We start from the raw sequence: 27,922 nt of genomic DNA, 5'->3' as shown, positions 1-27,922 counted from the left end.
TGTGCACAAGCTCACTTTTTCTCCTTCTCTTAAGACATGCATAAACACACACACATGCATGTGAGCAGGTTTGCAGCAAGAGTGATTCTGACCATTCTCCAAATGTCTCAGTTTCCCTTGAGCGGCCAACTAAGTAAATCTACTGCAACAAATCTAAGCATTTTTATGTTCTATTTCGACAAAAGACTACTTTCCATGATGCATATGTATTAGTAGTGCTGCACAATTGATCTAATGTAGTCACAATCGCGACGTCAGGCTGTGCAATTACATAATCACATAAAAGGCTGCAGAAATTCTCAGTCAAAACACACTTCTAATCAAATCTGAGATTTTTTAGACCTTTTGAATACCAAATTAATATCATATTTTGTGCAGCAAACAGTCAAAAATGAAAGATTCTCCGTACACTGGACAGAGCTGAATTATCTAGTTTGGAGAAACACCTTCAATAGTGGCACTAGTGCAATATATATGTACATTTATTTTCCAAAAAAAAGGAAAAACTTTTAATTTTTTGAAAAATCTTAAGTTATTTTGATTCCAGTGCTGTAAAAACTTCAGGTTTTTATTTTAGCTTAATATTTGAATATATTAACTTCAAAACTATCATTATTCTCCTCATTTTCTTTGATAACCAAGCCAGCAGACCCATGAAACCATCCATGTTTCATGTCATAATGACAAGGTTGTCCAGTGTAAGTAATAGCCCATTTTTACCAAATGGTGCAGCACAATATATACTTCCCCTCTACCCTTTGCAACATAATGGATGAAAAAAAAAACTATTAAAATAGTAAATTGTATTTGGTATGAAAAATATAAGATTTTATTTTTAGGCCATATCTTTTGATCAGCCAGAAGCTTTACACTGGTGTTTACAGTGGGACTGCAGAGTTATAACGGCTCTCCTTAGCGCTTAAATTGTTTCCATGACGGTAAAAGTAAAATAAAATACCTGGTCGGGTTTAGGATTTCTGATATCAGTGTGGCAGGAAACTTTATAAAATTTCCAAACATCTTCAAATTTCAATCTCAGGGCACATTTCCAGGGCTGATATTTTTTTTTATTGGCAAAAATCATTTTTGACACAAACCCAGTGCAGTCAAGCATTTTCAACATTCTGTGTTTTGAGCACAAAATGTGCTTATCGTCAGCTGTTTTTTCTTGCAGTGCTTCTAGTAAAAAAAAGATTAACTTTAAAGCTTTTCAGTGCAAATCAATGTCATCTTTTATAAACAAAAATGGTGGAGGAAAAGTGAATCCAACTCTGAACAGAATGTCTCGTTAGGACTGTCAAACAATTAAAATTACAATCGCCATTAACCTCAGAGTTTCTACAGTTAGTTGGAATTAATCTCCTTTTCTATTGCATTGCCATATTGCGCTTGCTAAGTCCTTTCTCCCCTGATTGCTCAGTTTGAGCAGCTCTTAGAAGAGTGCTGGTTGTGCCAAACTTCTTCCATTTGAGAATTATAGAGGCCACTGCGCTCTCAGGAACCTTCAGTGCAGCTGAAATATTTTTGTAGCCTGTCAAAAATCTGTCTCTGAGCTCTGCAGGCAGTTCCTTTGACCTTATGGTTTTGTTTCTGCTCTGATATTGTTGGCTGTGAGGCTAAAGAGAGGTGTCTATCTTTCCAAATTGTGTCCAACCAGTTCAATTTACCACAGGTGGACTCCAATCAAGGAGTAGAAACATCTCAGCAAGGATCAAGTGAAATGGGAGGAATCTGAGCTAAATTTCAAGTGTTTTTGCAAAGGGTCTGAATGCTTAAGTCAATAAAGACAAAAGACATGGTTTTACTATGACAAGAAAATGGGGAACTCCAGGTAAATCTGAGATTATGACATAAACCCAGGAAAATGAACTTGTCATGAATTGAAAAGGATATAAGGGAACAGTAAAAAAGTACATTTTTAATAGCACAAGGTGCTGACGACACTTGACTTGTCCACTGAGCTGAGCGTTTTTTAAAGTGAAAAGGCAAAGATCTCATGCAAGGCTTTGACTGCACAGAAACTGTCAGAATTTAAAAAGTGTTGAATGATGTCATAATAAGGTGCTGAGTGGATAGCTTAGACAAAGGTCCTTTGGTAGGAGGAAAGGTGCAAATCTATTATGTTGGAGATGTTTCAATGAAAATTCTTTAAATGTCTGGGGTTTTTTGTATTCACTGCTTTTTTAGATGCATGTAGGGGCTCCACTGTCATACATACTTTAGTCTTTTATGAAATTAAGACTCAGAAATGAGCTTAAGAGAGTAAATTATGTAATTTTCTCAATGCAAAAGTCTTCTTTTACAGTCATCCAGACTTCAAGATTGCAAAAATCTGAGGACAAACCTTGGTTGTTTTCAGTAATCGTTTTAAATGTCTTATCATTCATGCTCACTATTCATTAATATGTATCATATTGGGGTACTGAATGAGACTTAATGAAGACTTAATTCCTCATGCTCAACTAAAGTGTACCACTTTCAACAAAAACATCCTTTCTGATCAAAAACAGTGTGTAAAGCTGTCAAATCTCTTTCATGAAACACGCTCTTTGATGTTTCACTCGTACCTGTCAGGTTCCAGTCGTACAGCTCCAAAATGTCCTTGAACAAGTAGGAAGCAAACAGCTCAAGTCCGCGGACACAGTAGTTCTGACCACAGGAAGAGAGACGGTGTAAGTCAGCGTACAGTGCGTGGAAGAGACTCATAAAAAGCTATAATACTGCTCTGAAGAGTACCATAATGTAGATATGACTGATAAGTAAATCCTGTTCTCTAACTTTATCACATAAGCCACCTTATCGACGTAATCAGAATCTCTTTTCCCTCTTCTACGAGGATTAGCACCCGGGCTCACCCAGGCACCGAGGTGTGAGGGTTACACGTGGCTCAGCTGTGCTCAGGCTCAGCCATTTGAGATAAAAACAAAAAAGGGGTGAGAAAGAGCTGGGAGATAAAGCGGGGTTTTACCGACCTCCGGTGTCATCTCCTCTATGAAGTGGATGGTGTAATCTATGTTGAAGCGGATCACACGGCACAATGGGATCTGTGATGATGAAAGGGACAGAGGACGAGAAGAAGAAAGGACGGGCCCACTCATTACCATGGCGTTAGGCAGAGGTTACAGCTTTTCAAGGAAACTCATTAAAACCTCACCTACTTATGTGAAGCTCTGCTAAAACCACACAGGTATATATATGTAAGTATGTATATATGTATGTATGAGTGTAGACTCAAGAAATCACAGAATGAACTAGAACATCAGTGGAAGGTACATAGTATAGTTACTTTTCAGCGGAGAGTTTTTAGTAATTATTTATCTAACAATATTTTAGCATTTATCCATACTTCAACATTCATTCATGAACATTCAAGCCATTCACAAAGCAACAAGGGTTTAAAATAGACAAAAATGTGTTTCTGTAGCAAAAATTTGTTAAAATTTGCAAAATTGGTGGGAAAAAGTGATGAAAATAGGATAAAGTCTGGCATAATTAGTGTAAATTAGATTTTTTTTTAAATGTAGTTTTTTAAGTCATCTGGAGACTCCATCTCAGTGTCTTGCAATCCCCTCATTGAAAACCACTGTCCTAGGCTACACCACTTCATTGTTGCGGCCGCTGGCTCCCAAGATCTCATGGGTACTTGAGGCTTTGTCTGCTTTAAAGTTGGTAACATTACATCCATCCATATATACTCAAGTCATCATAAAACTCTTATTTAATACTTTATATAAAGGTATGTTGTTAAAGAAAACATGTATAGGCTTTTTTCCTTAGGGTTTTATCAATCAAACAATAAGAACTAATATTGATTTTTGACAATAATGTACATTATTATTATTCTGATAATACAGTACAATACTAATCGTGATAATAAAGGAGTTTACTTCCTCATCGTGTAACCACTTGAATCTTTGTGTCTACTTCACTACAAGTATCTGTACTTCTGCTTCATCTCTGGTATGTAAACATGCATAACCTTTGGTGAAACATGTGCAAACACTCCTTCGAATCAAGCCTGCACATACACTCTCTTGGAAATGAAGTAACTCAAATCTCACTAAATAGATAAGCCTGCTCTTCTGTGTTTAATCTCCCCTGTTACACGGTCTTTGTTGTGTGAGCGCTGGGGTCCATTTTAAGAGATTAACCTGGGAGACACATTTATTCTCGCCCATCCCAGCCGTTAACTAGCAGGGGGGCTAATATCACCATGCTCTGAGGATCCTAATCCCCAGCACTGCCATGAAGCGTTTACCCCAGCTTTTAACAAGGGCTGCTTAAATTATCCAGTTCAAATCATCCCTAATCCTCGAGGCTCTTCTCTTCAAGCTAGACGGATATTGACCGAGTAGTTTATTATTCAAACATGCGGGGAAAAGTAGGCGCTGACAGCACATATGTGTGTATCTAGACTGAAATATTCACACTTTGAACCCATTTTCAAGATATTTGGTGGCCTACTATTGATTTCTTCCCGCCTTTAAAGGATCTTCTCGGAATAAAAGTCAAATGGCTGCAGAAAAGAGAGGGTCCTTTCAAGTCATGACCTCTCTAATGTTCGATAGTCACTGATGGGGCCTTCAAAAGTGAGGCAGAGGACTCTGCAGCAAGGTCAGTGCAGTGAGAGCAGCACTTTGTCCGAGCAACAAAGCAGCCAAAAGCCTATTTGAAGTTATTTTAAAGGAGAGTGGACTTAAAGGAGGAGAGGAGGGGGGATTTTTCACTCAAATGCTGACCTAAATTATACAGCATGTGTAGCCCTAACAGACATGTAGAAAGAGGAGAGAAGGGGGAGGTTATATGTGGTTACAGAGCTGACTTAGCAGTGAGAGAAGGCGGTCATGGACATGGCTGCTTTTACAGCAAAATACTCTGAAAAATCCCAAACATCTGGTCATGACCGTCTCTGCTACAGGGAATGGAAAAAACAGGGGTGAAAGAGCATATCTGCTCAGATTAGGGACATTTGGACTCAACAGACATCCATGAAGATTTTATAAACTCACAGTGGACAGCACAGTGACATATAAACATTAGAAATAGAAAATTAATAAGACTAAATAAAGAGCAAATAAATTAAAGTAGGCTTACATTAGTGAGAGGTTTGTGAGAGAAAAGAGAGAAGCCTTCAAAGAGATACTCGTGGTCATCATACTCGATCACTGTCGGCCTGTCAGTCTGAGATATAAAACAGAAGGAGCATTTTAAAAGCTTTAGGAGCAGAGAAATCTAAATATAAACCATGATAAATGACATTACAGCACATATTTAATAAAATGAACAATGATAATAATTAGCACAAGCATTTGGATGCAATAGCAGCTAAGGGAAGCAGAATGAAAACAATAAATAAATGGCAAAGATAATACACAACATCCAGTAACAGTCATACCAGGAAGTTGGTAGGTGGGGACACGGTGATCCTGTAGTGAAACAGTTTTCCAGCGTTGTTGTTCATTGGACGGCACTGTTTTACAGACTGAAAGAAATACACAAGCCAAGCATCCTTACAAATGTAATCACAGTTTAAGAAAAATATAATTTATTCATAAATAGAGTAGAAAGAAATATCAAGGTCAACCCCAATTCCAGAAAAGCTGGGGCGCTGTGTAAAATATAATAAATAAACTGAACACAATGATTTACAAATCTCACAAACCCATATTTTATTCACATTAGAACAAAAACATGTTAGATGGTGACTGAGACATTTCACCATTTCATGAAAAGTATTGGCTTATTTTGAATTTGATGTCAGCAACACATCTCAAAAAAGTAGGGACAGGGCAACAAAAGGCTGGAAAAGTAAGTGGTACTAATGAAAAACAGCTGCAACTAATTAGGTTAATTGGCGACAGGTCACTAACATGACTGGGTATTAAAGGAGCATAATAGAGAAGCAGAGTATTTCAGAAGTAAAGATGGGCGGAGATTCATCAATCTGTGAAAAAGTGCCTCTGAAAACTGTGGAACAATTTCAGCAAAGTCTTCTTTAACATGAAATTACAGAGACTTTGAATATTCCACCATCTAAAGTCCATAATATCATCAAAAGATTCAGAGAATCTGGAGAAATCTCTGTGAGCAAAGGACAAGGCTTATGGTCAGTATTGGATGACTGTGATCTGTGGGCCCTCAGGGGCCACTGTATTAAATACAGGCATGATTCTGTACTTGAAATCACTCAGGAACACTTCCAGGATCATTGTCTGTCAACACAGTTCACCGTGTCATCCTCAAATGTAAGTTAAAACTGTAAAGAGGAAGCCATATGTGAACACGATCTAGAAACGTTGTCATCTTCTCTGGGCCAAAGCTCATCTAAAATGGACTGAAGCAAAATTTGTTGATCTTTTTGGAATCCACAGATGCCGTGTCCTGCAGACTAAAAAGGAGAGGGACCATTCAGCTTGTTATCCTGGCACAGTTTTAAAGCCTGTGTTTCTGATGGTATGGGGTTATATTAGTGCCTATGGCGTGGGCAGCTCACACATCTGGAAAGACAATGCCAATGCTAACAGTAGAGAGAGGTTTAAGTGTGACATATGATCCCATCCAGACGTCGCCTCCCCTTAAGAGAATGCCTCGACTATTTCAGCAAGATAATGCTAAACCACATGCCACGTCCATCACAACAGCATGGCTTCACAGTAGAAGAGTCCTGAACTGGCCTGCCTGCAGTCCAGACCTTTTATCAATAGCAAACATTTGGTGCATCATAAAATGAAAAATCCAACAAAGAAGTACCAGAAGTGTTAAACAGCTGGGATTCTTCATCAGGTCAGAATGGGACAACATTCCTCTACCAAACTCCAACAACTGGTCCCCTTACTTCCCAGACGTTTACAGACTGTTGTTAAAAGAAGAGAGGATGCTACACAATGGTAAACATGGACCTGTTCCTACTTTTTTAGATGTGTTGCTGCCATCGAATTAAAAATAAGCTAAAGTTTATCACGAAATGGTGAAATGGCTCAGTTTCTACATTTGATATGTTGTTTATGTTCTATTGTGGATAAAATATGGGGTTATGAGATTGGAAAACCATTGCATTCAGTTTGTATTTACATTTTATTTCAAAACTTAACTGCCATGTTTCTGCACCGATCTCTATTGAGAACATCTTCTGTTATAAATAACTCTTCTTATCAAATCTTAACACTGATTCACTTTTATGTTGACTACATTATAGTGAAAAACTAAACTTCAAACAAACTTGAGTGAAATGCAACCAAACGAAGCCTCTCTCAAGACCTGGTTGAAAACTTACACCAATCTTCAAACAGCACTTTTAGTCCCATTTACTTCATATTTTTTGTTTTAAACCACTGATTGAGTATCTAATGCTTTCTTTTCTATCCTTTGCCTTGTGTCAGCACTCTGAACTGCCTCTGTATTAGAAACGTACTATAGAAAGAAGGCTAGCATGCCTATAATAAACATTTACTGCATTTGTCTGCAGGCTGATGTTAATTTACTTCCAATGACCTCTAATAACAACAACCAAACAGAAAATCAACTCCAACTCCTTCCAAACAAACTTCCAATATAAATAGTTAAATAAGTGCCAGATAAAGATGTGATATCACACTGATGATAAACACAAGCTTGATAGACTATTTTTTTCTTTAATGAGTCACCGCGGTCAGCTGGAGATGTTTATGTGGGAGTTTTTCTTCCAAAACACAGGAGGGCCTGAAAATGAGTCATGGGAAGCAGAAATCTCAGCACCTGGCAGAATAATCGATGAGTCACAGGTGCAGACCAACTCCCCTGTCAAATTCTTCCAGATATAATATCATTATTTGCTTCTTTGTGATGATAAAATCTTATTGTCCCTTTAATACAATGGAAAACGGCCAGTGTACAGAGAAAACATTCAGGCGGACTAGAATAATGTCCTTGCCCCCCCGTGGCATCGCTTCAAGGTTATGAAAGTGTGATTTATTCACGGCGTGTCGTACCTCCTCCCCCGGGTAGATGCTGTGGCGGATCCCCGTACGTCTGGCCTTGGCACTGCACTTACACAAGGGACCATCATTCATCTGGACAGAAAGGAAATACGTAAATCAGACACAGCTGATTCACTTGCCATGTAGAACACGGAGGCTGCTCAACATTTCACATTTCAAAACTGCAAACTGGCATTTTCTTCTTTCAATGCAGCTTTGAGCTTTTACTTTGTCCTACACTGGACTGTCTGCAATGCCAAAGTAACTCTGGCAAATAGAACCCCATCAATCAACATTTCTTATGCATTTCAATTAAAGGGGGGAACAGAATCTTCAATTTGAGAACAAATCTCATGCAGTTGGACTGCAGATATCAGTTTGCTTTGCAAGAAAGTCCTGGAATCAGATTTTTTATACAACTCCGAAAACCAAATGATAATAACGCCCTCTTTGATACCACAGCAAGTAAAACAGAAGCCCCCAATGTTGGATAAATTAACACCCTTAACTACCAAAACTGCTTGTAAACACCTGTTGCAACAAACAATGTCAAAGTACAATGTCTAAGTGCAATTAAAACAGTGTGCAGGGGTTTTCTCAGTTTTTGACTTATTGATTCCTCTCATGCAAACTTGTCTTACGAAATAGATGTGCTTATCTAAATATTTGGTTCTTTTGTGTCTTTTTTTACGCATTACATAGAAAAATTACCAAACCATCCAACATTTTCCAAACCTTACCGCTTTTTCCTACTAAAAAAAGGGATTTCTGATATTTTATGCAATATTTTAAACCCCTCCTTAAATGATATTGAACTTTCAGTTCTCAGTTAAATTTGTTCCAGAAGTACTATGATCTCATGCATGTGTCTGCAACACAGACTTTAATGGCACCAGTCTCCCAGCATGCTATCTTGCATTACTGGAGCAGAGATTTCAATGATTATGCACAAATGCACACAGCTGCAAGAGTAAACTTCATGAACAAGTTTAAACAACATTTGAAAAATTTATGTAATGTGTGCTCACTTAATAATCTTCTACATTTTCCAAAAGTCTAAATTATGATACCTATGACCTTGTTCAGTGCTTTCGTGTTGCTGTACGTATCACAGGGAATAATTTCCATATGATGGCTATGCTGCTCTCTCTTCTATCATTTTGAAATAGCTAGTGTCTGAACTATGGAAAAAAAGCAATTGCAGCTGCTTTTAAATTTGACTTATTAGCCTGGGCATAAGGCCATGTCCATACGTAGGAAGGTATTTTAGAAAACAGAGGTTCTGTTCTGTGTGTTTTGACCTTCTGTATGCACGCAAACAGCATTATAGTTCACTTAAAAGGCACACTTTTGAAAACTTAACGTCACACTGAGCATCAGTTTCTCCTCTGTTTGACGTCACCGCTTTGCAATATTATCACCTTCGTTTCCATAGCAGCAGCAGCAGACATAGCCAAACGTGTGCTGACTGGACTTTTACCAAGCTTACACATGAACACAGTTGCTTTCCCACTATTTTGATGAGCAGAGACGCCTGAATGGCCTACAGAGGTCACTGCTACTTTAGAAGACACAAACCCCACTGCCAGTATCTTTAAAATTCATGATTTTGACTTCTTATCTCATACCTCATTTATTATTCTGACTTCTAATTTCATGTTTTGACCTTTTAATAGTTTGACCTTTGAATAGTTTGACTATTCATTTCAGATTTTGAGTTTTTAAACTTATTTTGACTTTTTAAAATTTTAGATCCATTCATCATCAATGCTCAGATTTTTCCCTCATAATTCATCACTGGTGAAACTGAGGTTGACAGTTTATGGTTAAATGTTGACCCTGTTAAGTTAAGAATCTGGCCCCTGCTGTGATTGAGTTTGACGTCCCTGTTGTAGAGGGTAAATATGGATGTATTAGTGCCATCTGCTGGACAAACTTTGTAATACAGACAGTAGATCCAAAAAATGCACGTCTTTGTTACATTTTTATTAAACATTAACAGCATTAAAAATCATCTGTGACTTGTTGAAAAGGTAATGTTACTTTCCCTAGACTGAAGTTGATTTTTATCCACATCCTTTTTATTTCTTTAAATTCTGAATAAACACTTTCTCAAATTTGCTGTGCAATATTTCCACTGAGGTCTGCACAGTGACGCAGGGGTTAGCATGAAGGAGTCCTGGTTCAACACACAAGCCTGAAACTGTTAGGATGCTGACGGATAAATCAAATAAGGCTCTTTACTTATCTCAGAGTCCTCAATTCAGATGTGATTTGGGATTACTGCTCAAAGACATGTGCTTTGTCTTTAGTGATGTTTGACATTACCACATTAACCATCTCAGCAGTACTGAAACATACTGGTTTAAATTGCCAATAACGTGCAGGAGAATGAACATATAACAGTCGATCCATTCCTGAATGAAATCTATGTCTTTGCCATCTTCAACAACACTACTGTCACTGATACGCTCTGTTTATGCCTTAATAACCTTCCCTGTGTGCTGACTACTCTCTGTGTTTCCATGGTCACTTGCAAGCCTGGTCTGAGTGACAGATTTCATTTGCCGAGTAGCATCATGTGACTGTTAAGTCATGAGAAGCAGCAACTTTTGAAACAAGACTACTGTTTAAAAGCATAATAAGATATGTTGTTTTAAATGAGAATTAACATCTTAAAAGAGGGCCAGCCTTTGTTCATGGGGGCCCACAAGCCCAGCTGTAATACAGGGCCCAGCCTCTAACTGACTACCGGTCTGTAACTGAGGATTTATGGTGTATTAAAATAGTGTGTCTGAATGGAAATCACAACCAATGACGCACATAAACTACTAGAACAAGTAACACATCTTCTATATTTCAATTATGTATACAGATAAGAACCTATGGGTCTGGAGTAAAGTATTAAGTAAAGTAAAGTAATTAGGGCTGTCAGAGTCAATGTATTAATTCCGATTCAGTGCATCAACTTTATAATCACAATCTCGTATTTTATTGTCCCTTTCAGCAAACTTTTATCAAGTAACCCTCCGGTTACTTGATAAAAGTCACTCTGAACATTTTTTTCCAAAAGTGAGTTTTTAACTTCTATGTTATTTATGTTGCTGTTTTCTGGCTTAAAGCTTTCAATTTAACTTCAGTCCTGATCAAAAGTGGAAAATACAAAATTATTTTCTGGATTTTTCTCCTTTAAATGCCATTTTGAATACAGGGTGTCATAGTTTTATGCTTTTTTTTTAATGATTTTGAAGGTCATGAAAACTTCTCTACTTGTATTTTTAAATCTGGCACTACAAAAAAAAATCATGTGACAAAATTAATTTTGCTGCTTATTTATTTTGTCCTAGACAGACTATAATTTAAGAAAATACCCCAGCCCTCCATCATGTAGCACATAGAAAACAACTCATTTTTTGTGAGTGATTTTTATATAAAACAGTGACACCATGTATTCAAACTGGATTTTAAAGGGTTAAAATCCTGAAATCAATTGAATATTTGCTGGTTTTGATCAGGAGTGAAATTGACTGAAAGATTTAAGACAAAAAAGTGGAAAATTTTATTCTGTAAAATTTTTATAGCAATTTTTGTAAGAGGAAATTTGTGTTCAAACAGTTAAAACCCACAAATATTTGGTAGTTTTGGACAGGACTGTTTGTATGTTTTTTTACATGGATAATTTTGCCCACAAATGGTTTATTGGGTTAGTGCTTAAAAATGATACCAGAGGGTAAAGCACTGCAGTCTCTCCCCGCAGCTACTGTGATGTAAAATAGGTCCACCACTGCTCCTAAATTTCTCATGTCAGTTTGAAAACTCACAGACAGCTCAGTGGCTAAGTTAAAAAATCATCTGCACTTTGCATTATCGAACATTTTTCTTTAAAAAATTCCTTTAATACCTTTTTCCATCCATGACAAGTTCCTTTTTGATGATTAAGTTCACGTCATAATCTACCCAAAGTTCCTAATCTTCTTTCAAAATAAAGCAGGTCTGCATCGAAACAGGAGGTCAGTCACCCTTAGTTTAAGACTACAAAAATCCAAATAAAACAAAAGACTGGAATTTCAAACATCACAGGAAATTAATCAGAATTATCTACAGATTTTTTTATATTAACTGCAATTAAGAATTTCTCTCATTTGACAACTCTACCTGAATGAAAGCTCTGTTTACCTACATTTATAGAAATTTAAATCTCTTAGAATAAACATTTGTCTTGCTTAAAAAAATGTTCCAAGGCCTTTAATCGTATCTGCATTTGAAATCTAAAGGGTGCATGTTTCGGGTACGTTAATTTAACAAGTTTTTACCTACCATGTGTCTGCGTTCTCCTACATTTACTGCACCATATTCCTGAACACATCTTCATGCATCTCTATTTTCCTGTTTTCCTTCATGTTGCGAGAGTAAACAAAGCCAAATCTTCTGTGATTTACAGCTTTGTTGCAGCTCTATGATCTACTGCTGTCTTTTAACTGCATGGTAAATAATGCAAAGTATGAAAGTGAAGTTTCTGCTGGTGTCAGGGGCTTTCAGTCTTTTTGTTTTTTTCCATATTTTGCCATATGTTGTCTAGTTTTCATCAACTTTATCTGTCTGACAGATTTGCATCTAATTACAGCAGATTAAAGAAGGTAAAAGGGAGATGCTTTTGTTACATCAGTCTCTCAGAGGAGTGTAGGGGTGGGTTACAAACCTGCCCTGGGTCGTTGTACCACAGCTCCTCGTGCAGCCGGTCGGGGTGAGCTTTCTTCCTCTTGATCTCGGCGATGACATCAAATACCTCTGAGTCAGAGCTGCTGGAGCAGGTGCTTCCTTCACCGTCTGACTCACAGTCTGACTCACTGCTGCTGTCATCTGAAACCAAAGAGCAGAAAAAGGTCCTTAATCATCGGGCTGAAGGCTGAGACACAATTCGGTCGAGTGTTTAAGCTATCCCGTTCCCGATGCAATTTATACAACATCAAATCTCTGGCTGTCAAACTGCTTTCAAACACTGCTCTCTCACTCTGAATCTGCCTCTTCTTCTAGCAGAATAATTACCCTCAAAAAGCTGATGATGCAGCAGTTTGAGATGTGTACGCTCATTTGGAACTGCTTCCTTTTTCCCACAAAAACAAACAATACGCTATCTCCATTGTTTCTATATTCCAGTTTATTACATTTACTATTTCCCAAAAGGACTGCAGACCTAAATGCATCAATAATATGAAAAAGAGCAGCACAGTTTTATTCGTGCTCTCTCTCCATCTTTTCTAAAAAGACCAAACTGAGGATAATGACAATCACTCAGCCATATAGTGAGTGGATTCTTAGTTAAACAAAGTCTTTAATTCTTATCAGCATATTTAATTCAAGTTCTCGCCCGAAGCAACATATTAAACAAATTAGATCTCCTTCGGTGAGATTCGTATTACTGCAGTGCTGAAAGAAACAATGGAGCAGACAGCCATGCCGATAACATCACAAATACTGAACTTAATCTCTGCCTCAGTCTAATGCACAGCTGAGGAGAGAACACAAGTTTTTGTGTTTATCAGTTACTAAAGATCCTCAACAGATGTACTACCTGTTAATACATTGTTGTCTTATGAAACAAGGATTCCCATGATGCATTCAGCACTGAAAAGTCAAACAATGAGTATGTAGCTTGAAGGCTAAAACATGCAAAGGGCCCAGCCCATTTGGCCTGCACAGACTGCTCAGCGCCATTTGCAATGAGACATCTTGGCCGTTTGTGGCCCCATCCTGACTGTTCTGTTTCTTACCTCCATTTTCCACAAACTCCGCCTGCAACACGACCCAGTGCACAGTGGTTGTCTGCAACTGAAGGTGAGCAACCTTTAAAGTTTTTCTGGAGCACTGTGCAGCACTGGGTTTGATGTTTGCAGATGAGTGTGAAGTGGTCGGGATGAGAATAAGCACCAAGTTGGAGGCCATGGTTCTCTCCCTCCAGGTGGGGAGAGAGTCTCTGCCTCAGGTGAAAGAGTTCAAGTATTTTGTTCACGAGTGAGGGTAAAAGGGATGTGAGATTGACTGACGGATCGTGCAGCGTCCTCAGCTCTGTGGGCATTATGCGGTGAAGATGGAGCTGAGCGGGAAGGCAAAGCTTTCGATTTATCGGTCAATCTTCCTCCCAACCCTCACCTATGGTCATGAACTCTGGGTAACGACCGAAAGAATGAGATCGCGGGGACAAGGGGACGAAATTAGTTTTCTCCGGAGGGTGGCTGGGCTCATTCTTAGAGACAAGGTGAGGAGTTTGAGGTGGTTCGGGCATCTGATCAGGACGCCTCCTGGTTGCCTCCTACTGGAGGTTTTCCAGGCATGTCTCCAGAAGGAGTTGGAAAGTGTTGCTGAGTAGAGAGATAATGAGTTGCAAGCTCAACCTGCTACCACCTCAACCCGGCCCCGGATAAGCAGAAGAAGATGGATGGATGTGCAGCACTGCCCACACCTAAGTAGCTCAAAACTCAAGATCACAGGAAAATTATGAGTCCATACATCCTTATTTCAAGGAAATGACAACAGAAGACATGCAGACAATGTAGAGGAATCCTGTCATGACAGAGGCTGCAACAGCACAGCTGAAAACTACCCTCAAAAAAAGACAAAGAAAGACAAGTCAGATCAGTTTCACTGCCACTATTGTCAGAAGTCCTGCCCCTTCTTGATTTTGATTGGTAAGTGAGGGAGAAGTGACATTTATGAGCGCAGCGCTGTTCTAAAAGTTGAACAGTTTACAACTGAAAGTGCTGTAGCCCTTTAAGACGTACAGGAGCGCCAGCGCCCCCAGTGCATTTAAATTTTTAACCGCGGGTAAAATTGCAACCAAATGAGATAGAGCAAAAGCTCTTTTTGCATATAAAACTGGAGGAGTAACATTAACATATCTCAAATTCAATATGTCCCAGAGTACTGTTTCCTTCCAGAAATATCCTTCCTTCTTTTGCAGAAATGTAGTAAAAAGGGCACACATCAAAAACAATATAAAATAATATTATCCTGACTTCTGCCTTTCACAGCACTTCCTAGTTTAAGTGTATGTGACAACGTATGGTGATGCACGAAAACCTATCACATTGTTTTCTTGCAGATCACAAGTCACACTTGTTACTGTTTCAGCATGGTATTCTGCAAACACATGTATGCTCAAACGTATCTGGCAGACTTAGAGATTTGATTGCACTACTGTAAATAGTTTATTGTTTCTAATTATGATGTGTTTTTGCAAATTGAGTGCAATTTCATTTTTCCTGTTTTTGCCTTCTATGGTAGGTCATCAAGGGTTAAGCTTGGTGACAAAAACAGCTTACGCTGAGGGCGCTTTTTTCTGCCCAGGACGGTGAGCGCTCATAACACTGGACTACACTGGTTTTGAATTTAAAACTAGCACTGCCAGCACTAAAACAGCCAGCTATGGACACAGGCCCTAATACAGCTGAATGGTAAAAAGTGTGTATTTGTATAAGATGTTTAGTCAGTCTAAGAAAATGTGCTTTAATGCAACTAATTTACCATCAGTTTAGTGATACAGCTGGACTATGAGACGGCATATAGTAAATAATCCTGCATAATATCATCAAGCTGCTTCTTCTACTCACCTGGGTCCTCGTCCAGTTTGGTCTTAGGAGGGTCCCATTTTGGTCGAGCATCCTTCGCTTTCTCCTGCCTCTTTCCCAGCTCTTCCTCAAAGCGTTCATACAGATCACGCAGCTTACTGGTCCCAACCACAGTTGAGTCTCCCTACACATAAGATGAAAGAAAGTGCCTGTAAATTTCTTTTTTCAAATTTTCATAGATTGAAATCTCTACAGTCTAGCTGTCTTTTATGGGATTATTTAAATAAAGTGTTATATCTTCACAAAGATGAAAGGGTTAAGCAGTCAATTGACTCACAACTCTTAATAACTTCCCTAAAGATCTGATTCTTATGTAAAAACTCCAAAGTTTGTACTGAACTCCTGAGGAAAGTCTCATCCCTGTGACAGCAGAAAACAGAGAATACTAAATCTGTTCATGGAGGAGCAGAGAATAAAGTTAAGCTCCCTCTGTAGCTATGCTTTGGTTTTACTGAGCAACTATTGAGATCTGGAGCGTAAAGCCAACTCTGTTGCAAAGAAGTAGCTGATGACAGCATGAGGCAAGCACTCAGAGTCTGTAGGTAAATGTCAGAGTTTAAGAGGAATATCCAAATGATTCAACAGAAAAGTATATGAGAGGGTAGTTGGTGATTTGCAAAGCTATGAGTGAGGCAACCTTTCAGAGCTCGCTATTGAGAGTTAAATGGAAGAGTAGGGTTGCAAAATCTTCTGAATGATTAGCTAGATTTTTATCTGGCAGAGGCAATTTCAAAAGAACTAAATCTGCAATTTTAACAAAGATAAAATGTATGACCTCTGAGGTCTGCAAGCACTTGCAGATCTTTTACAAGTTTGAATGATAAAGCAGAAAGAAAAGGTCTCCAAAACCTTAAAGCTACAAGATCCTACAAAAGGGTACAAAAAGTATACTGAAATATTACATATTACAGAAAAAATGTTAATGAGACAACAGTGCTGACAGTACCACTTGGTCCATGGGGTCATTGGAGTAGTAATTCTCTGCATGTGTGCAGCGGATCCACGCAGGTTTCAGGAGCTCCTCCTCTTCTTTCTCCTCCTCTGTCTTCTCTTTCTCCCTCTCCCTTTCTCTGTCTCGGTCCCGCTCCCTTTCCCTTTCTCTCTCACGCTCTCTGTCAGCCGGGGCCTCATCGGAGTCTCTGCTCCTCATGGAGGTGTAGCTGCGCTCTCTGCTCAGGCCGGAGGAGCTCTCTGACCTTCTGTCCCGCTCCTCCTCATAGCGTCCACGCTTCCTGTCTCTGCTCGATGATCGGCTAAGGCAACGGACCAGAAAAATGAACACAATAATCACAAGTTGTTATAAAGGAAGGTGTCAGCAGTATGTTTTCTATATGATGACTTTTTTTAGACTCATGCTTCTGTTTTCCTACTCAGAGGTTGTCCTTTTTGGTTTTGGTTACTGAATGAGATTGTGAGTTTTAAAATGATATGGTTCCATAATTTTCTCAATCATTGATAGTATCAAAGGAAGCCAATGCTAACACATGTAAAAGTATCCTTAGTTATTGAATAGACATGGTTGCACAAATTCCCAAGGCACACCAGTGTGTTTTGCCACACCGTTTGAGAGCAACTGTTCTAGTTTACATGAGGCATAAAGTCTGAGTCCAGTCATCAGTGTATCACTCTAGCATCATGAGTAGCTAGGTAACTAACCAAACGTCACCTGTGCCATTGTAATTTAGCACAGTTGAAAGGTAAAACGTGTTTCTTTTCCTCTCCAAGATCAATGTCTGTAAGAACAGCAACATAAAGCGAGTGTGCTCGCTATGCAAAGCTTCTCTATCAGTCTGTCTGGGACTTAAACACAACCTGTGAGCTGCAATGGATTGACTTGGCAGTGATTCATATAATAGCTGCTTAAAAATGCTTTAAAGGTGTATTTCAGGGCTATTCAATTACAAATTCAACTGGGCCAAATTTTAAAATCAAGAAATGTAGCTGGGTCAGACATGTTCGGCGCCCAGAAAGCAGCTGGAAATGTCAAATTTCTAACCAATACAGATCAATGATGGCAAATATGCACTTTTTATTCATAGTCTCACTTTTAAATGTGGCAACATCACAAAATCACACCAAAGAGTGCATAAAAACACAACAACGGAACATAACCTGAGATAGCAGAAATGATTTTTTTTTTCACTTGAATAAAAACAAAATAAATAGAATAAAAAATAAAAGGAAATTCTATAAATAACTATTTTGATCACATCTTACCCAGACATATCTTTAAGTGCATAAAAACTAAATTTGCACAGTTGTAACTACAGGTGAAAAGGCCATGTTTTATACTCGGTATCTTGGGGCTACTTCTGTCAGCATTGCTAGCCACGCTTCAAAACAACGCAGTGCACTGTAGGTAGACTGTTGTTAGGCTATGCAGAATGTTGCATTCACGGTCTTAAACACTGTGGGAATTTCTGAAAACTTGCGAAACAGGTTGCCCTCTGCATCCCTGGCATGACCACAGTCTGGACCACTTGGGGGTTGGTTCTGGGCCGCATGTGGCAAGGAATAGGCCTGGTGTGTTTGAATTCATCACTCACTTGTTTTACATCCATGATGTTTCAAAGTGGCGAGCTGTGGTGTCAGAGGAAGTCAGAGAAGCAGCTGTAGACTCTGTAGCATTGTAAGCTCACTGGTAGCGCTGCTAAAGCTGCCAGAATTAATGACAACGAGCTTTTCCCTTCAAGTTCCTGACATCAAAAGTCTGTAGTTGTTATTTTTCTCAGTGCTTTCATTGTGAATGCCCACATTAGGAAAATGACTGGCTATATATAGCAGCTTTACACAAAACAGCAGGAGAGGAATTGAACTTAAAACTATGGATGCAGTTGGAAAAAGTAAACACAGACAGACTTGTGAAATAATTTTTCTGGGATCTTGTGCCCCAACATAAGTTCAGTATGCCGTCAAAGGTTTGTTTAAGGGGAAGAAGGGGTGGTAACACCCAAATATGCATTTAAATGCAGTCTTTTAACTGCTTTAATACTGAACTATTATATTGTTACCATAAAGGGCAAGAAAAATATCACAAAATAAATTTTAGGTCACATTGCCAAGATCGAACATCAAATTACAAGATAATGCAACTTTGTCTGAATAAACTGTGTGAAACTCATGTTTTAGTCTCTTTTGATGAGCGTTGTACAACAATATTACATCAATAAATCCCCTGAGTGGATTAAGAGGGGACTGGGAACTCTTAAAAAAGATGGACTATATTTGTACCTTCGAGGTCTCTTTCTGTGCCTGTCCGGTGACTGAGATCTCCGGCTTTCTCTGTGACGATACCGCTCCCTGTAAACATAAACACTTATTGTAATAATATAAATACATCACAGATTGATGAAATTTGAGGAGTTTCCAGGCTTTTTCATGTACCTGCTCCTATCCCTGCTCCTGTGTCTGGGTGAAGTCCTCCCTCTGTCATACTCAGACCTGTAGCGTCCACTCTCCGGTCTGCCCCGCCTGTCTGGACTCCTCCCACGGTCCTTCCTCTCACCAGGGAACTCCATTTTATGCTTCTCCCCATGACTGCCATACCCATAGCCCTTCTGTCGATGGTCATCATGGCGGTAGCCTCTCTCTGGAGACCTGCGGTTGTCCATTGTTTTCTCATACTTGTACTGGCCGCCCTGCCTGAAGCTGTGCTCTGGTTTGAACGTGTTAGGGCTCTGAGTGTAGCCAGGGTTGAAGGGTGGAGGAGGGAAAGGAGGATGAGGAGGATGAGGGTAGTTCATGGAGTAAGGAGGGTGGTAGCCCATAGACTGGGACGCTATCGGCGGAGGCATGGGTGGGTGTGGTAATGGCGGTGGTGGCACTGGAGGCATCATGTAGGTGTGGTAGGCATTTTGAGCAGACACCTGGGATCCTGGAGTGGATCCACCAGTGGAGCTGGGCAGGGGAGGGGGTGGGAAGTTTGGTGGGGGTTCAGGGAAGCCCTGACGAACAGGGGGCTTGGGGAAAGGTGGACGTACAGGGCATTGGTTGAGAGAACTGGGAGGCTGGGAGGGAACTGGTGGAGGGTACTGCATGAAGTCAGAGTGAGGGGGCATGTAGCCAGTGTTGCCATGGTAGCTGGAAGCAGGGGGAGTTTGAGGGTCATAGTGGTACGGAGGGACAGGAGGCTGGGGAGCAGGCGGCCTCAGGTTGGTGGGGCGGTAGTTCTGAGGGGAGCTGTGCTGGCCTGGAGGCATCCCTCCTCTGGGACCTCCACGGTCATGATGGAAAGACATGACTGTGGACAGACAAAATCCATAATAAGAAAAATCATAATCCCACATTAATTAAAACATTAAAACTAATAACAGATAAAAGAAAAGCTTAATATCAACCATGATCAGAGAATAAGCTAGGTCACCATTTCAACTGGAGAAGACAGTTTCCTTGTTTTAGATTCAGTCAAGTTTGTTTCTACTTAAAATGGCATTTAAAATAGAAGATCTTAATGCATTTTGACTTGAAAAAAAAAAAAAAAATATATATATATATATATATTTTTTTTTTTTTTTTTTTTTTTTTTTTTTGTAGTGGAGTGGAGTTAAATCTGGGTTTGAGTTTATGCAAAAAAAAAAAAAAAAAACATGAGTAAATATCAGACCAGTAAGGAGGAAGTTATTTTATGAGCTAAAACACAAACTGAAACACTTTTCAAATATTTTAAGCAGTTATGGAAAAATCATAATCTCAATTGTTTCGACTGATATTGAGACCATGATTATTAAACACAACTAAACATAGATTTTACAACACCCACAATGCATGCACTTGTACACTTAAACAAAAAAAAATAAATAAAAAAAGACTGTGATCAAAAAAGAAACTTAGAATTAGTCTTTAATTCATACATAGGGAGGGTCATGTTTCAACAGCACCACAGAGGGGATCAAATAACAGATAAATATTTTTTTGAGTACCACTGGTTGCCATGTTTGCCACCAGAGAAGTGAGCATTGCAATCTAGGATCTGACTGTTGGATGTTACAGATATCCCCACTTTTACACACTGCACCTTTAAGGATGAAAAAAGAAACGAACTTCAGTCCTTGAAACTCACTTTTAAGTTTATGGAATGGAGCTGTACAAAAAGAACGATTTGAGCCTACATAGGTCTGTTGTCCTGCCTAGCACTTCTCAAACTAATTAGTGCATACACCCAATATTTACAGTCAGTATAGATCAATATTTACAGCTGATGTATCAGCTGTACATACGGATAGAAATGTTCATATCTGCCAATACTGTTGTCATGCTGATTATATTCTGCATCCCTAATAAATAATGCTGCACAAGTAACCTAATCAAAACTGCAATCATGATATCAGGCTGTGCAGGTACATAATTGCTTAAAAGGCTGCAATTATTCTTATCATTCAGTAGTACTTGAAAGGTCTGCCAAAATGTCTTCAGAAAGGCCTTGAAGTTCACAATAGTGCCTCTGTTGCACTTTGTGAAAGTAGCTTAGTTTTCAAAAAAGGAAAAGTTTTGTTTTGTTTTGTTTTGTTTTTTTTTGGGGGGGGGGGTGAAAGCCTTTCTGTAACTATTTTGTTATTTTTTGTGCTACTTAATATTTGTTTTTTTGAGCTGAGAAAGCACCACCATTACTCCCTGCATTTTTCTTAACAAACAAGCAAGCAGACTCATGACACTATTAATGTCGCAATACTGTCCAGTGTCATCACAATCCCACATTATTACTAGATAATGCAGCACTGAAAAAAACAAACAAACTTCAGTCCTTGAAAATCACTGTTAAGTTTAAGGAAATAAGCTGAACAAAAATGACTTGAACTAATAGGTCACAAACTAATTCATAGATACAGCCAAAATAAGCTGACATATTGGCTATAAATACAGACAGAAATGTTCATATCTGTTATCATTCTGTAATACTGTGCATCACTAATGCATATGAATAATGCTTACCAGTAACTGTATTACTTTCACGACCAAAATATCACAAGAAACACTGAAACATTTACCACATGCCAAAACCCATGGACTAAACAAAAATAGTATGGCATGTGTCATCACAATTGTCTTGTTTCACGATAGTGGGAAGCCAAAATTGTGATTGAAACTGAACCTGATGAATTTCCCAGCACTAGTGCAGCACGTTTTGGTAATAATGTGCAATTGCAACTATACTTGGCAACACTGCAGTGTGCAATCGTGTTTGTATTCAACATAATCCATAAATGGTTTCATGGGTCTACTCGCTTGGTTATCAAAGAAAGCGCAGATAATAACAATAGTTTAGAAGCTGGTATTTCTCAACTCCAAACATACAAATACTACGTAGCATTAAAAGTCACTAAATATTTTCCAATAATTACCTCCACCAAGGAGGTTATGTGATCGGCAGGGTTTGTTAGTTTGTTTCTTAGCAACATAACTCAAAAAGTTATGGACGGATTTTCAGGAAATTTTCAGGAAATGTCAGAAATGGCATAAGGAAGAACTGATTAGATTTTGGGAGTGACCTGGATCACCGTCTGGATCAAGGACTTTTTTAAAGGATCTTTTACTATTGGGAGATAGGGCTGATGGCGGAGGTCTGCACTATCTGAGTGCTTTTCTAGTTCCTTCTTTCCTCTTTTGAACATGAAGGTAATTCCACAAAGAGCAACAGTGGCACTATTGTAAACGTAAAGGCCTTTCTGCAGGCATTTTTTAGACTTTTCAAGTTAGTTTAGACTAACTTTGCAGCACTAATTTGGTATTATTCGTTTTAGTTCGTTTCCTTTAGTGTATATTTTAAATGTTTTTTTCTGTGTATATAAAGCACTTTATGCCTTTTGTTTTATTAAAAGAACTAAACTAAGCGTGACTGATGGCAAGGGTTTTTAGGAAGTCATCTCGGAGTTTATGAGAGCTGGATGAGGTTTCAAAGACTTCAAGTGTTTTTACAACACATAAACTCATCTATCTCATATGAAAATAGTAAAAGTTGCAGCCACAGATGTCATGTGGAGTCAAGTAGCTCATAAAAGACGGACATACGGATTTTTCCTTTAAATGCATAAAGCTATAGAGCAAACCTGAATAACCACCCGGGGTTATAACTTTTGGTCCTTCGTTGTTCATCATTTTCATGCAGCCAGAGCAGAAAAAGCCTCACACCTGCACTGATGTGAGCATCCTCAGCTAGCCACCGTTAGCTGTCATAGTGGACGTCAAATGCCCAAAACACGCTACAAAACATGTGGAGGTCGCTGTAGAAATTCCATACCAAGGCTAAAAAGTAGCCCCTCTCAGTCAGCAGTGACTAAGTTTTATCTTTAAGCTAACCATGACAGCTAGGTTTAGCTCCACTCGGTTATAGTTTAGCATGTGTGCTAGCACATACGGACAGAAAATACGTTAAATGAATTACCTTAACCAATAAAGCGCACAGTCGTCAGAGGAGCCTCATTCCGTCTTAACTTCAGGTAATTACAATAACGCCAACGGAGGATGTTTTTTGAGGGATATCCGTTTGAATCTACTCGATTTATTGAATTATTGCTAAGGTATCAGCTTTCCTGGGAGCCGTGTTTCCAGCCGGAATGGTTAGAGAGAGGAACAAGAACAGACCAATCCCCTTTTCATTTGGTGGCCAATGAACTACCAGCACTGATTTGAAAGGTTTCAGTCTGTCTGTAACACCACTGTGAGACAAAAATAGACCACCTTCACTACATTGGAGAGAAAACTATTAAATGTATTTAACGTAATGAAACTTCATTATACTATTAAAAAAGGTTTATATACATCCATGTAAGATCAGAAAAAACAAACCCCCTCTTAAAGCAGAGTAACTGTACTTTTCCTTGAGTACAATACTCTTGAACTTTTTCTTGTTGACCTACAGTAGCACAGAGAGAGACAATGATTCCACATCACATCCATCAACAGCAATTGGATTTCATTTAATTATAAATGTTTGACCTAACCTGAACAATCCATACCCTCATGTTGTTATAAGAAGAGATTATATCAAAAATTGACAACGTGTCAGAAGCTACTGGGGCTGAATTATTTGGGATATAATCTAATTGTGGAAGATTAATTTTTTTTTGCCAGGCCTATACATTAGGATGAAATTAGATGACAAGGAATTGGATTGAATTACATATTTTTATTTATTAATTCAATCACAGTGGTAAATTGAATCATTTGTTTAACTTGTAGAAATTATTATAAGAACCAGAATGAAAGTCAGACACAAAATTTGGCTTTTTTAAAAAAAAAAAAAAAAAAAAAAAAATTGTTGCAATTATTTTGACTCAATGCAAATTCAATATGAACTGCTTTAATGAAGGGAAATATCCTTTTTATGCCATTATCACTTTGTTTAAAAGAAATGAAAATAACATTAAGGAATGTAGGATTTTTGCAAACTATTCTGAAACATTGGCACTTGCATGCTTGCCTCTTTTTGCCCATTTTGGCCACTCTTTGTCCATTTATGCCTCTTTTTTCCCCGGTTTTGCAGTCTTTTGTACCACTTTTCACCAGTTTTTGACCCTTTTTTCCCATTTTTACACTCGTTTTTCTTCCATGTTTTGTCCATTTTTGCCAGTTTCTCTCATTTTTTGTCCCTTTTTGCATATGTTTGCCTCTTTTTGCCCATTTTGCCACTTCTTTTTACCACCTTACAAAATTTTTGCCACTCTTCACCTGCTTGAGCCACTTTATGCCCATCTTCTCTTGCCAATTTTTTTCTGATTTTTGCCACTTTTCACCCATTTTGCCTTTTCCGCCACTTTTAACACATTTTTGCCATTTTTGACTATTTAACCCATATTGCAACTTACACCCATTCTTGTCCCTTTACACAATTATCCTATTCTTACCACAAAAGTTAGTTTTTTTCTACTTTATGCATCCTGACATTCATGCACATTATGGCCTAGCCATGGAGTCTGACATTACTTTCCTTATCATTAAGTTGAATATGCCCATCCACATTATTGGAATCACCAATACAAAGGCAATTCTGTGTTAAGAAAAGGTGCTTACAACAGCATACATACATGGAATTCAATTTTTGTTGCTTTGATATGAGTGGTTAACATTCAGGTTGAAATATAAATATGGTTATCACAGCTTAACTTTAGAATGGACAGTAAGTTTGCTGTCCTCCATGGACCCTGTTTGACAGGGCCCCAGAGGCTTTCCCAATTTATCCCTCCTTATGGACAGCATAGAGCATGTTGACTCCATTTTGAAGTTTCAATATGTACTTCAGAAAGGTTTATAAATTAACATTGTAATATGAATACATTTTATGGATTTCTTTTCACCATAAACAAGCAACTTTGTTGACTTTAATTTTCACCATAATGATGACAAACACACGTATAATTGACAAATGTAAAATAAAAAACACTCTTTGAGGGTTGAAATGCTGAATTCTCAAGGATTGCAATGAGTACCCCATAAAGGGTTAAGTGTTTAGGCCCTTTGCCTGTCTTTGCTGACTGCACTACTGTTAATTGTTGTGATTTCATAGGTATTTCCAATTTAAAACAGGAAGTAGCATGTTTGCTTCAAACTTGGGTTTTCTTGCCCTTTTCAATGAAAATAAAATAATGTGTACCAGCTTGACTAATCCACTAGAGCGCAGCAGAGGCTACCTTGTAAAACTCCATTGCCAATCCTTTCTTGCAGCATTGTCATGGAAACACATTACACATTATTTCAAGCATGAATGAGACAGAGAAAACATCAGCTACTCAACAAAGTACCCGCATATCTCAGGGCCAAGCTCTTCCTGCACTAACACCTATAGAGAATGAGCCATGAGGCTTTTTCACTATTCAGAGAGCTGAACCTGTTCAACTCATTTATATTAATTTGATCTTGTCTCAGGAGATATCAGTCTAAGTTCACGCCTCACAGCCTCATTATTAACCTTGGTGTGGAGACGCTGACATGCCGCCCCCTCCCGCTGTGATGTCTCCCACTGGCTGCACATCCCTGTTGGATGAGTCAATGTGGAGGAGAGAGGGCAGAGAGCAGCAGCCCACACTGTTTGCTCAGAGAAAACACCCACAATGTCTTAAAGCTCCTAACATTTTTAAGAGATTCTCTGAAGGAACAATTATCCTCCTGGTCAGAGCATTCAATTTGGTTTGTGAATGAAAGTCTGTGGACACTCCCGCCCACAAATTCGGTCTTTTGGGTTTGGTCTGAGGGTGTTTTTTGGTTTCTGTTAACACACAATATGTAAATTCATGTGGCCTGGGGCTCTCAGTCAAAACAAGAAGAAAAGAAAAGATGAGACTGAGGATGGAGGGGAGTCATGACAGTGAAGGGTCTTTTTTTTCTTTGTTAAATTTGTGATACACTTGGCTAGAAACCCCACCAGTGTTACATAATCCAATCATAATCCATGTTTTTATAGCATCTACCCTAGACTACTGCAACTCCCTCTACATGGGGATCAGTCAGTCGTCCCTCTTACATCTGCAGTAGCAGAACAACGCTGTTAGATTTTTATCAGGCACCACAAAGCATGAGGACGTCCACTGGGTTCCTGTCGATTTTAGAATTAATTGTAATTTTTTTATTACTTATTTTTGAATCCCTCCATGGTGGAGCCCCTTTTTTTATCTTTCCAAGCTTTTAATCTCTTACACTCCAGCACAGTCATGCTGGTCTTCTCATCAGTCTCTCCTAGTCGTCCCTCAGGCTGAGAGATTAAAGTCACAGATGGCCGTGAGTTTTAGTTTGTTTTTCTAGTTTCAGACCCCTGTCTGAGGAGCCAACTGCATCCCCATAATAGATGTGCACACTCACCTTGTTCTGTCAACTCACAGCTCAAAGCATGAACTGAACCAAACTGTCTTCAACATACCTTTTGTTGCTAACATTACTTGGTGTTTGTTCTCTTTTAATGCCATTCCTCTTCTTAAATGTACAGTTATTTGTTATGTCTCTTCTTGCCTCTATCTGTTATATGCTTTGGTCATTCCATGCCATTTTTACAATTTGATGTATCAATTAATTAGACTTGCATTGACATACTGAGGCCAGAAAATCTTTGCTCTAAGCTTTCGATATCAGTATCAGTACAAACAGAGAAACCCTGATGTTCCACTTTAACTGTGGTTGCATTAAGTGAAGATAGGAAATTTGTGTGTCCAGAACTCAGGCTTTGTAAAATATTAAACATGAATATATCCAAGCTAAATTTTTAAGAACATATATAGAAATAGTTTTTTTTTTTTTAATTGACAATCATTTTTGCACATGTGCAAATCTAAACTGTGTGCAGAGAGTATTTTTATAGCTTCAAATGTTCTTTGCACATGTGAAAATCTGATCTTTGGAAAAAAAAAAGTTTAACAGCAACATTTCTTTACACATATGCAAACATTAATCTGTGCACACAGAATATTGTTACAGTTTAAACACTTTTCCTGCACATGTGCAAATCTAAATTGCACACAAATCATTTTACAGCGACTTTTTTTTGCACATGTGAGATTCTGAACTGTGCACACAAAATCTTTTTACTGCTTCAATTTTTTGTTGTTTCACAAAATGCATAAAATGATGTCTCAATTATTTTTTTCACTCAGCAAATCTGAACTGTTTGCACAAAATACTTTCAGATTTTGCACATGTGCAAATCTAAACTGTGTGCACAAAGTAATTTTACAGCTTTAAATGTTTTTTTGTATATAGCAAATCTGAACCAGGCACACAAAAACATTTACAGCTACAATGTAATTGCACATCTCTACAAATAATTTTAAAGTTAGAGTTTTAATTTTTCAAATCTAAGTGGTGCACCCAAAATCATTTTATGGCAACAATTGTATTTTTTTGATTTGCACATGTACAGTCATGGATGAAAGTATTGGCACCCTGGGAATTTTTTCCAGAAAATACACCATTTCATACACCATCTCCCAGAAATTGTTGCAATTACAAATGTTTTTGGTAAACATATTTTTTTTTCTTTTTGGAACAACACAAAAAACTGAAGAAAAAAGCCAAAGTTGACATAATAATACACAAAACTAAAAAAAAATGGGCTGGACTAAATTATTGTCAAGGTTCGGTGCTTGGTCCCCTTCTTTTCATCATCTTGTAATATTGTCCACCACCATGGAGTTTACTTCCACTGCCACCTCCATCACCGCAAACACACACTCCACTCTAACAACTGCCTCTCCGAAATAAAAACATGGATGAAGAGAACTCTGCAGCACGTCTCCTCACCCACATTATTATTCAAGGCTCATTCTGGTGAACTGGCTATGCTCGATGGCCTTGCATGTCTTCTTCTGAACACAGGGTGGTTATTCTTAAGTTCAGTATTACTCAACCCTGCTCAACCAAAGA

At 38.5% G+C, this 27,922-nt stretch overlaps 1 protein-coding gene across 3 annotated transcripts in view; it reads right to left on the bottom strand.

The window, feature by feature from the left end:
• Positions 1-23,117, bottom strand: part of drosha (drosha ribonuclease III) — a 216,738-nt gene extending 193,621 nt beyond the window's left edge. Inside the window, exons 1-11 of one of the 3 annotated variants that reach the window (XM_041814120.1) lie at positions 22,959-23,117; positions 18,965-19,820; positions 18,812-18,880; positions 16,527-16,833; positions 15,563-15,704; positions 12,655-12,815; positions 7,968-8,048; positions 5,396-5,482; positions 5,095-5,181; positions 2,973-3,044; positions 2,568-2,649 (exon numbers count right to left, since the gene is read on the bottom strand). In XM_041814120.1, the coding sequence (XP_041670054.1) occupies positions 2,568-2,649; positions 2,973-3,044; positions 5,095-5,181; positions 5,396-5,482; positions 7,968-8,048; positions 12,655-12,815; positions 15,563-15,704; positions 16,527-16,833; positions 18,812-18,880; positions 18,965-19,818 (1,942 nt within the window). In that variant the 5' untranslated portion in view covers positions 19,819-19,820; positions 22,959-23,117. The other 2 variants (XM_041814121.1, XM_041814119.1) reach the window with 2 other exon arrangements.
• Positions 23,118-27,922: the final 4,805 nt, after the last annotated feature.

This window comes from Cheilinus undulatus, linkage group 19, assembly GCF_018320785.1.
Source record: "Cheilinus undulatus linkage group 19, ASM1832078v1, whole genome shotgun sequence".
NCBI classification, from domain to species: domain Eukaryota; kingdom Metazoa; phylum Chordata; class Actinopteri; order Labriformes; family Labridae; genus Cheilinus; species Cheilinus undulatus.
Note: the sequence above shows the minus strand (reverse complement) of the source record. Positions and strands in the feature narration are given on the sequence as shown.